At 33.2% G+C, this 12,044-nt stretch overlaps 1 protein-coding gene across 7 annotated transcripts in view; it reads left to right on the top strand.

Annotated features, from left to right (window-relative positions):
• Nucleotides 1-12,044, top strand: part of LOC143240310 (eye-specific diacylglycerol kinase-like) — a 224,429-nt gene that overhangs the window by 195,191 nt on the left and 17,194 nt on the right. For all 7 annotated transcript variants that reach the window (XM_076482547.1, XM_076482549.1, XM_076482550.1 and 4 more), the window contains 3 exons: nucleotides 7,564-7,748; nucleotides 10,033-10,207; nucleotides 10,776-10,846. In XM_076482547.1, coding sequence (XP_076338662.1) covers nucleotides 7,564-7,748; nucleotides 10,033-10,207; nucleotides 10,776-10,846 — 431 coding nt within the window. The remainder of the gene's footprint in view (nucleotides 1-7,563; nucleotides 7,749-10,032; nucleotides 10,208-10,775; nucleotides 10,847-12,044) is intronic.

Here is a 12,044-nt window from a genome sequence, read left to right as displayed (position 1 = left end):
CTACAATAAGAAATAGAAAGTGATTTATACAAATAAAAAACAAGAAATTCACAGAGTTAAATGAAGTCGTACATTTACCAAGTTTTTTTTTACAAGAGGCCAGACTAGTGAAAGTTTTATATGTGAAGCAAACTAAAGAACAAGCTGAATTAGGAAAGGATATTCTGCAATTGACTATATAAAACTTAACTCATTGTAAAATCAATTAATATCAATTAGACTTATGACTTGGTTTTCTAGACTGGAAAATACTTTTGACTCAGAAAAACACAAAGACTTCTTTGCTGCATTATGAACAATAGTTACCTGCACAGAAGAACATGTGTAAATCCTAAAGGTGTAGAAACAGACTTAACAGCCAGAATACATAGAAATAATGTTTGTCTGAGTTAAAAAATAAATAAAATAGAAAGATAATTTAGAAAAGGGGTCCTATCTTACAAAACTATTTACTACAACCCTAGAATGTGTATTTTGAAAGAATCACCTAGGAAGTAAAGAATTTTTAATTGATGGAGAATTCCTAACAGAACTGAGATTTTCAGCTGAGTCAGCGTTTGCAATAGAAATATGGAGCATTAACTTAATAGTTTAACACAAAAATATGATATCCTGTGACCCAAACACTTTTGTAAGGTAGACCTTTAATTGTAAGGTTTGTGTTTGAAGAACGAAGATCCACCTTTGTAAGAGAGATCCAAGATACTGCAAGAAATCTGGAAAGATGGAAATCATATGAGTTGGACTATGTCAAATAAAGTGCAAGTGCCTATATAAGAAGAAGAAGAATACTTAATGTAGCAACTGTTGGGATAATATTTGTTACTTTCATTTTGAATGGCATCTTTTACAATATGTGTGATAAATGGCTGGGTTAGAATTGTGTAAGTTTAGTCAAGGCCATCTATGATTTTGAACTGCTTACCAGAGAGAAAAAAAAATCATAAGTTCACTGAATAATGAGATTGATTGTCTTAACTGTAATGGTTTCAGAGCTGAAAATGTGGAATATGTCCAACTGCATGTCATGGCTCAAACCTTAGACCCTGAAGCTCTCAACCTTTCTTGCCACACCCACTCCAACTGATTGAGTAAATTTGGCTTCTTTTAATGTCTTGTATTAATCCAAAAATAATTTGTAATACTCTATTAAGTGAATGGAATGCAAACTGTAACATGTAACAAAGAAAGATTAAACAATTTAAATATAAAACAAAAATGTTTCACTTTATCTACTTTTCTCATTGTCATTATAATATTCTTGAAAATGAAAAAAAATATCAGCAAACTGGATAATTTGTAATTACTTTGCAGCATTTTAAAATTAAGGGCAGTTCTTAATCTGGGCACGCTTTGATTTTTGTCTCAAAAAGCCAAACATACCTTCAAGAGTAGTTGTGTTACATTAGGAGCTGGTGTAACCTAGTGGTTGGGATGCCCAAACTGCATATTTGATGTTTCATGGTTTGTGACATGTTGCCACAAAAATGCTTGCCAGTGGATGTTGTTGACTAGTTGCTTTCTCTTTGATGTAATAGTTCAACATTAGAAATGGCTATGCACAAATAACACTTGTGGAGTTTTATGAGAATATTATAATTTAAAAGCAAACAAACAAAGTGTTTTTAGAGGAATTATTAATAAGATACATAAAGTATTTTACCAACTATGATTACAAAGTTTTTGTGACTGTTTTGGATGTGGTTCACCTGCATACACATATGTGTAATTAGATTATTTATCATAAGATATCAAATGAACTTCTTACATTAGTTTAACAAGTATACTACTAACATCTCAAGACTTACTTTTCATACTTATTATATCAGTTGTTACATCTTCTGGGGTATCCAAGAAGGAATCTTGGATTAAGTTCACAACTAGCATATCTTCTACCACCAGTTCCAAGGTCATATGGGACAGGATTCGAAAGGTCAGTGGGCACTACAATTCTGTCCCCCTCTCGATCTTACTCTCTGATGGCCAAGAGGTAGCTGATGTCCAGAGCATCGCTGATCCTCTAGTAGAAAGCTTTTGCCAGGTATCCAGCACTTCTGCTTGTTCCTCCACCTTCTTGGCCATCAAGACTCGGGCAGAGCGTTTACCTCTTTCCTTTCGTACTGACTGTCTTTTTGACTATAATTGTCCCTTTACACCGGTGGAACTGAAAATGGCCCTTCATCTGTCTGGCAGTACATCTGTTGGACCTGATGATGTACACTATGACATGATGCGCTATCTCTCGCCTGCTTCTCTTGATATTCTTCTAATTGTTTTTAACCAGATCTGGCAGGAGAATGTTTTTCCTGACACCTGGCACCAGGCTATTATCTTACCTTTCTCTAAACCTGGGAAAGCTCCCAGGATTCCTTCACACTACCATCCAATTGCTTTGATGAGCTGTCTCTGTAAGACCTTAGAGAGGATGGTTAATGCTCGTCTTGTTTGGTTCCTCGAATCAAACAACCTCCTCTCGCCAACCCAATGTGGGTTCCAATGACAGCATTCCACCACGGACCACCTAATTCATCTTGAACGTCAATCAGAGAACACTTCCTCAAACAATAATATCTTTTATCAATACTCTTTAACATTGAAAAGGCTTATGACACAACATGGAGGTATGGCATTTTGCGAGACCTCCATATATATGGGTTACGTGGCCATTTACCCATGTTTATTAAAAAATTTTTAATGGGCAGGAGATCCCAAATTCAACGATTGACACGAGATGTGAAAGTCATCAACATAGAGCCCGTTTGCAACAGTGAGAGGGAGTTGTTCAGTGATGGCATTTATCTTTATACTGAAAAGTGTGGCACTCGTCAAACATGAGATATATTGAACGGCAACTACAAACTGCCCTCAATCGTGTACTGAAGTAGACTACGGTGAATGGCTTTAATTTTTCTCTCTCTAAAACCGTTTGTATGCACTTTTGTCGCTAACGGGGTATCCACCCTGATCCTGAACTCCATATCGGTGAAGTTTTGCTGCCACTGGTCCCTGAGACCAAGTTCATGGGGCTTATCTTTGACCATAAGCTGACCTTTATACCACACTTAAAGCAGCTACGGGTCAAATGTGCAAGAGCACTGAACATCCTCCGTGTCCTCTCTACTGCCAGTTGGGGAGCAGATCGATGTTCTATGTTAAAGATATATCATGCTCTTATTCGTTCAAAACTCGACTATGGATCAATGGTCTATGACTTTGCCAGACCCTCAGCCTTAAAGATGCTGCACCCCATTCATCATCAAGGACTTCGACTCTGCACTGTGTCTTTCCGCACCTCCCCAGTTCAGAGCTTATACGTGGAATCTCACTAACCTTCTCTGCACCTTTGCCGTTTGCAACAGTCTTTACTATATTCTTTGAAACTTTGCTCCTTATCAAAGCATCCCACTTGAGGATGTGTTTTCCTTCCTAGGTGGGCCTTACTTTTTCAAAACAGACGATCTGCCATTGCTCCTTTTGGTCTTCGCATCTAGGCGCAATTGGATGAATTGGGTCTGTCCTTGGAAAACATTGCAGAATCCACTGGTCAGCCCATCCCCCCATGGCTTATTACAGCCCCCAAATGTGCCTTTTTTTAAGTCATCTGAAAAAGGCAGATACTCCCAATTGGAAGTACCGTCTTTTATTTACTGAACATCTTTTGAACAACATTTTTATTCCAATTTATACAGATGGTTCAAAATCAGGTGACTCTGTGGTCTCTGCCATGGTTTGTTGCGGTTCAGTTATTGCACGCAGAATACCCTTTACAGCTTCTGTGTTCACTGCTTAACTGTACGCCATATCTCTTGCTCTGGATCATATTGAAGCTGAGCAGTACTCTGACTTCACTGTTTATACTGACTCCCTTAGTTCTCTGCTGGCCTTGGAATCACTTCACGTTGGCTCACCCTGTTCTTGCTGATATTCAAAACCAACTGGCTCATTTCTCATTAACATCTACTTCTATCCAGTTTTACTGGATACCAGGCCACGTTGGTATTCATGGGAATGCACTTGCAGACATGGCAGCTAAATCTATCTGCTCTGGCACTATCACCACTGTGCCTATTCCATACATGGACTATGGTCCTGTATTCAAGGCTCGGCTCTGTGCCAGCTGGCAGTCTACTTGGAGTGAGCAACATGACAACAAGCTTTTTCAAATAAAACCCTATTTTGGGCTTTGGCCGTCTAGCTTCCATAAGGTTCAGAAGGAGGAAGTTGTTCTAACTAGACTACGCATTGGTCACAGTTTTTTAACTCATCGTTTTCTTTTATCTGGAACTGATGCACCAATGTGTAGTTTGTGTAACACTCAAATCACTGTAAGCCACATTTTACTTTCTTGCCATTGTTACGACTCTCAACGACGGCACTATTTTAAACATGTTCTGTCCCAGGATTTGTCTGTAACATTGGTCAGTGTTATTGGTGATGTTGACACTGTCCACCTTGATAACATTTTTAGTTTTTTAATGGCCATTAATCTTTTTAACCTCATTTAAGTGTTTGATATTTATTCATTACACCTTTTTAATTGTGGTTCCCTTTTCAGTCTCAAATTCTCTAGTTCAATTTGATATTGTAAAATGGCCAGAACATTAAATAACTTGACACCAGGACTGGAAAGGTCAACTTCAGGTGACTAACGCTGCTGTTTGAACTACCCGTTAGTCGTCCTGGCAAGTTGCTGTTACACTTTTGCTGCATGTCATTTAACACTTTTATTACTTTACCTTTTAGTACTGGCCATAATGACACATGACCTGGAACCAGGACTGGAAAGACCAACTTCAGGTGACTGATGGTGGTTCTTATACTTACGTGTTAGTCTTCCTGGCAGGTTATGATCATTACCATTCTGCTACAGGAAGTCCTTTACAACTTTGTAGACTGGATGGCAACATTGGTTTTATGCAATTTTCTGTTTTTAATTGCTGTTTTGTTTTACCTTTGTTTCCTTTTACGAATTTTACTACATTTACTTTACCTTTTTACAGGACATTTGGCTAATTTTTATTACACTTTTGCTATATGTCTTTTAACACCTTTGTTATTTTACCTTTTGATAATGGCTGTTATGACAACATAACCCAGAACCAGGACTGGAAAGGCCAACATCAGGTGACTGACAGTGGTTCTTGTACTTACCTGTTTGTCTTCCTGGTGGGTTATGTTCATTACCATTTTGCTTGAGAAAGCCCTTTACAACTTCTTTTACTCTGCTTTCTCTCTTCACATTGTAGACTAGGTGTCAACATTGGTTTTATACTTTTTCTGTTTTTCAATGATGTTTTGTTTTACCTTCATTCCCTCTTATGTATTTTACTACATTTAATTTATTTTTACCTTTTTGCTGGAATTTTGGGGCAGATAGCCTAGTTGCTTTGTGCCATAAAACACTAAATCAATCAATCATTACTGTCTGCAAATTTAAGTAATCTATTGAGTATTCTTCCTTCTATTTCATTGTTGTAAATCAAGAAAGAGCAAAGGTCTTAAGGCTAAGCCCTGAGATACCCTGCTTGTGACATTAATCCAGTTTGAATGAACTCTATTTGTAATAACCTCTGCTTTCTGCTATCCAATTTGTTAAGTTATTTTCCACATCTATAGAAGTAATTTTATGTACAAGCATTTTATATGGCATCTTAGTAAATGCTTTTTAAAACCCAGATACACCAAATCTACACATATATAAGCAGTAACCTTTTTAAAGAATGTCATACCATGTTGTCTAATCAATAAAATTCTAAAATGTTTCCCTCAACTGATGTAAAACTAATGTCTATATTATTGGGACATTTTTATCACCTCTCTTAAAAAGACAAGTTACTTTTTCTAACTCCCAATCTTCTATTCAAAGACTGACAAAAAAAAATAGTAGTAAGTGGCTCATATATCCAATCTTTAACATCCTTCAAAACCTTTGGGGAAATATAATCTTGTCGAAGAGCCATACTTATTTTCCAAACTTCCCTTTTTTTTTAACCAGCTCAGAATTAATGCAATCATTTTGTTTGATTTCATTTCCATTTATCAACTGCTCAAGACATGTAATACTACTTAAATATTTGTTAGTAAAAACCAAAGAAAAAGTAGAATCTGATAACCCAGTCATCTCATAATCATCAGATACCAGCCTTACTTTATCATCCCTCAAGGTTTTTTAACCCCATTCTAACATTTCATTTACCTTTAATGTACTTAAAGAAAACAAGGCTGTTAATTTTTACATCTTCAACCAGCCTTTTCTCATACATTCTTTTTGATGTACTAATTTTCTGTTTTACCAACTTTCTTGATCTTCTATAAACTTCTAAATCCCTTGTCATACGAGTCAGTTGAAGTTTCTTAAAGTTATTATGCTTTTATTTAATTTTATCTCTTAAACACTTCATGAGCCAACCTGGTTTTCTACTTGCAGCTACCCTTTTCTCTCTATAAGAAATATGTATACTTTGAATACTTAAAAATTTATCTTTAAACGTTTTTCACATCTGATCAGTGTCTCCAAATAAAACTCAGCTTCCTAATTCACAACAAAATACTGTAAATTGTACTGTTAATCTCATTAATTACTATATAAGGGATCATTTGTGTATTTTACATAGAAAATGATTGATTTCCACCCAGTGTTTTTGGTGACTTTTTCCCAGGGGTGTTGCAACAGAAAAAACAAAATCACTCAGTATGGTGTAACATGTGAACCCCACCATTCAGTTCATGCTCTTGCATGAACACTTGATAGATATGGTTAATGGAAGTGGATTGGAAACTTTATATACTGCAGATGTAACTTATAAAAGTTTCAATGAAGTGTGATAACATTTGTTTGAATGTATTTTAAACATATTTGATTATTTGAGGGTTAAGCAGTAAGGAATAATAGAGGTGGTGTACACTGTAAACGTTACGTGGATTTAGGAGAAAAAGTAGAAAGAATGGGAGCTAGCTACAGCTTTTTTTAAGTTGCATTAGTAAGTGTGCGTGTGTGTGTGTGATTTGTTATTAGTATGTTTGAATGAGTAATATTATTAGTGCTATAAATGTTTAATAACAAGTTAGGCTGTCTAATCTAATTTTCAGTTGATGTTTTGCCCTTTGTTATGTTTTCCTTTTTTTCCAATCGTTTATATTATTTTATCAAATATATCCTATATCATAGAATTATAACTTCAATTTATTTGAAGTGTTACTTATTCCAGTTTCATTTATCATAGCTTCAACATAGCAGTTGGCAATATTTACCTTGTATTGTATGTGTTCTTTAACAGTTAATTTGTCTTATATTTCTTAAAGACTGGTTGTCATTTTCTGGAAAAGGAATGTTATAAAATGTGTTTTTTACTTCTTTAACAACATTTTTATAAATTAGCATCAATCACTCCTGTCAAAGCTGTATTACAACTGCAACTTGTTTGTTATTCTTTATGCAACACAAGTAATGATATAAAAGTGAATTCTGAAATGCAGTGACCAAAATAAACAAAATTTTTTTAACATTCAGAATGGTACTTATTTTGAGATTATTGAAACTTATAAAGAATTTTATGTTTTCAGGGTGATAAGGAACAAACAAGAACATTTGTAATTAAACCCATCCCATCTGCCACATCTAAGCCACTACTAGTGTTTTTAAACCCAAAGAGTGGTGGCAATCAAGGTGCTAAGCTGATGCAGAAGTTTCAGTGGCTGTTGAACCCTCGACAGGTTTTTGATCTAACTCAAGGAGGACCATCTCATGGGTTTGTCATCTTTCTCAATACTATTGTGTGTGTGTGTTGAAAAGACATTATGAAAGACAATAAAACACCTCTAGATATATTATCTTACCTTAGTATAGGTAAACATTAAAACTCATTAAATTTAATAAAAGTTTTTTATATATAATCAACAAAATTAATATAAGATTTTCATATTAATTTATGAAATTAAAACTACAGTTTTAGTTTTTCAAGTTATTGATATATAGCAGAGTGCCTGATGTTCCTTGGATAAAAATGGCTTTAAGTACCCTTAGTTTTTTTAATTAATTAACCATATTAATCATTATTTTTTTACATAAAAAATCAAAATTATTTCTTTACCAAACTAAATATTTTGATTAATTGTAACAGGCTTTTATCAGCTAATGGCTTAGTTGTAGGGTTCAACTTTATGCTTGTTACAAAAAAAATTAATTGGATTTTGGATTATGCTTTTGCAAGTGGAGCACACAAGGAAACTTATGTGTGGAATAAAGAACTTGCACTAAGATAACTGAATACAAATCAAATAATTTCTTTAGTTATATACTGTTAAACAGTTCATTTATATCAAAACTATGAAAGTTATCATTAAACAACACTAACTCTTAAGTCATTCAGTTCTTCACAATGAAAGTCTAGATATTTATTAATAAGATCTGTTATATTCAATAACACAAACACATCGTTTGTTAACCAGAATCTCCAAGACGTTAACCGCACAGACTCCTTATATGTAGACTTTCTGATCAAAATAATTGGTAACTGAGGTCACACGTGGAAAATTTCAGGCTAACTCATCTATGCTCCTTATTTGGTATTGTGGTTCACTGTTATTTGCATTTTTCTCATAACATTTTCAATTTGCTGCTTTCTCCATACTTTATTATATACATAAAAGAATAAAATGTACTTCTTAAAAAAACCTTTAAATAAACCTTAGTATTTGTATTCCACAAATATGTTAAAATAAATAAAAATAATAATGTTCCATAAAAATAAAAAATTGCTAAACCTATTTTAATCAACACAAAACCAGGTGCATTGCTCCTGCATCTTACATGTGCTTTTCATGACATTTGAAGTTTTCAAAATAAAATTCATTACCTTTTGGTGTTCTAATTTCTGCTGTGGGGTTCAGTGTCACTTGCAGAGTGTTCTGAATTTATTATCCTTATATTTAATGAAGAACTTATTTGTTCTTACCTGATTGCAAATAATTGTAAGTGAAAATATGCTGATACCAAATGTTTTTCTGAAGTCACTGTATAGCTAATTTTTGTAAGAACACACAAGCAAAGTTGAATGAAAATATGGTTGAAGCAAGCCTATTTATTTGAGGGAGTGTGGGTACATGTTTGAGCAAAAACACCAACATTTTTTAATGAAGGGGAGTTGTAGAGTCAGCATATATAAGTAGAGAGAGAGAGAGAGCAAAGAGAGAATTAATGGAGAAGCAGATAAAGAATGAACAAATTTTTTAATTTATTTAACACATGACTGATCATGAACAGAATGATTAGAAGAATTCCTCAAACAGAGAAGAAACGTGAATAATAACCCCCTTTATCACACATTACCAAAAAAATCTAACCTTTTCAATTTAAGATGAACTGATCATCTTGTTTGCCAAAAATACTATATTGGTCTTTGGCCTCAGTTTGCAGCCTCTAAATGGCCCATGAGTTCATGTTATTTCTCACACAAAGTTCTATTCATACCCCAAATTTGTAATTGGTGCCTTTAAAACAGTGTCTGTGCATAAAGAACAGTTCTATAGAGAGAAAGAGAGAGAAACATTTATGCTTCTTTATAGTGATTATCATTTTACAGTTTAATTTAGATAAGATAAAGATAAAATATTGCACTTTGAGTTCCATTAGAAATAGGAACAACTTAAATGTGTACATAAATTCTCTGAGAAACTGCATACAAGTTAAATGTTTCATATTCTTAAATCTTGCTTTTTTATATTGAATAAATATTAAAATCCAAACTCCTATGTAGTTTTGACTGCAACACATTAAAATGTTGAAAATAAGAAGCTGATAAGATCCAACATATAGTAATGAATGTTGTGATAACAGTTTGCTGAACCTGTGCAGTGTTCCTTCCAATGCATGTTCTCTGAGGGGAAATATGTTCTCTCACACTGTTCAGCAGAAAAGTTGATCGACCTTCCTGTTAACATAGAAATATGCATATTCAAATAGAATGGATAAGAATTTTATGTTTTATGTATGAATGGAAGTAAAAAATGGTTTCAACATATTTTGTGTTCCAGTCTAGAGCTTTACAGAAAGGTACCTAACCTCAGAGTGTTGGCCTGTGGGGGTGATGGCACGGCTGGCTGGGTATTGTCCACATTAGATGAAATTGGTATCTCACCTCCTCCTCCTGTTTCTGTTTTACCCTTAGGTACAGGAAATGATCTAGCCAGAGCTTTAGGGTGGGGTGGAGTAAGCATAATTCTTTCTTTCTATTTAGTCAACAGAGTATGTTTTTTTAATGACATAACCACAATTTTTACTGTTGTGTTTTTAGGATTAATGGACTTTGTACTTCATTCTTATGTTTGATTAAGATTATTTAATAAATTATGCATCAATGTTTGTAAACTAAGAATAAAAACATTAAAATGTCATGATCAAAAACAACTAAGATGTTACCTATTTGTAGTGAGATTTCATTTTTGCATATTTATGAAATTCTGTATCCACTGATGTTGATAAAAAGTCCTTATGTCTGTAAAATATGCCTCCAGACCAGGTTTTTAATAAAATTAAATTGAATGAAGCACCTTTATTTGATTTGTTTTATAAATTTAAATACCACACACAACTATACATCTATGATATTCTTATATCTGGAAGTATTCTCTTTATATAGTATCAAACTGTAAACAAATTAATATTCATTAACTTATTATTTTACTTATTATAGTCTAGTATGAGAATAATCTGATGGTGACACTTTGTTTAATTTGTTAATTTTCTGATGCATTCTCACACTGTATAATTATCTCAGGGCTACACAGATGAACCAGTATCCAAGATCCTTTCTAACATTCAAGCTGGAGATATAGTTCAGTTAGACAGGTAAGAAATCTTTGTATATGTTAGATGATAGATAATGACAAAATATTATAGTGCTTTGAGTTCACTTTTAATTTACAAAAAACATTAACTAATATTAACCAGCATTCTAAACGTTTTTTTTGTAAAGTTTCTATTTATTTATCTGACCAAGACTTTAAAATTTCAGTGTACCAGTACACACTATGTTATTAAGCAAAGTGTTTTACAATTTAATAGTTTTAATAGAGAAATAAATCTGTAAAGGAACATGCCCATGTAAAGGTTTCTAAAGCTTATATTTATTACCTCTAGTATTTAAGTTACCCAAAGGTGTAAAAAGAAACCTTGAAACATTTATGTTTATCTTAACATCTAATAATCATGAAAACTTGAATTGTATCACATTTAGTTCATCTAGAAAAACAAAAGAACAATTTAATTCTCTCAACATTGATAACATTTTTCAAGTTAAGTTTTGATAGCTCTTTTTTTTTTAATGTAGTCATTACTCAACAGAATACAAACAGGAAAATAATGTTAAAATTATTATTTTAAAAGTTTTATATTGTACATAATAATTAACCAACTTCATATGGAGTTTAAAATAACATGTTCTACATAAGAAATGTCATCATATTAAATAATCTTACTCGTAAGTAATCATTAGACTGGTTTTAAAACATACCTGGAAAATAAAGAATAGCAATAACTTAGAATAATGGCAAACCTAGGAGAAGAAGCATGATCATTTAATTGTGATGCTAAGCTAACCATCATTATGATAAACTAGAAGTAGATTATATTAGATTATCTGTTGAGCTTAATACTGCACCTAGAGTGTCGTAATGATTTAACAGTATGTGCTCATGGTCAGTCCATTGGATGAATCCCATATATATGTGTCAAGCTCTTAGAATGTACAATTCTGTTGTGCATAAAAAAGTTAGATGTATTACAAAAACATTTTTACTCAGAATAATTCTGATGAACAAGATGACATTTGTATGGAGATACTTATGTCCATCTTGTACTTTACACCTTGCATTTGGGTAACTTCTGTAACCTCCAAAATGCACACCTAAAGGTTTTTCAGTATACCTGTATATTCTATATAATATTTACTGTACTTTGCTATAAACTATTGCTAAATAAGAAACATAAGTTAAAATAAATAGTTAATAATTCTGGCATTAAATATGTAATATAGTGTGGAATGGCA

This window comes from Tachypleus tridentatus, chromosome 13, assembly GCF_004210375.1.
Source record: "Tachypleus tridentatus isolate NWPU-2018 chromosome 13, ASM421037v1, whole genome shotgun sequence".
Classification (NCBI taxonomy): domain Eukaryota; kingdom Metazoa; phylum Arthropoda; class Merostomata; order Xiphosura; family Limulidae; genus Tachypleus; species Tachypleus tridentatus.
This window is presented reverse-complemented; position numbering and strand designations above follow the sequence as displayed.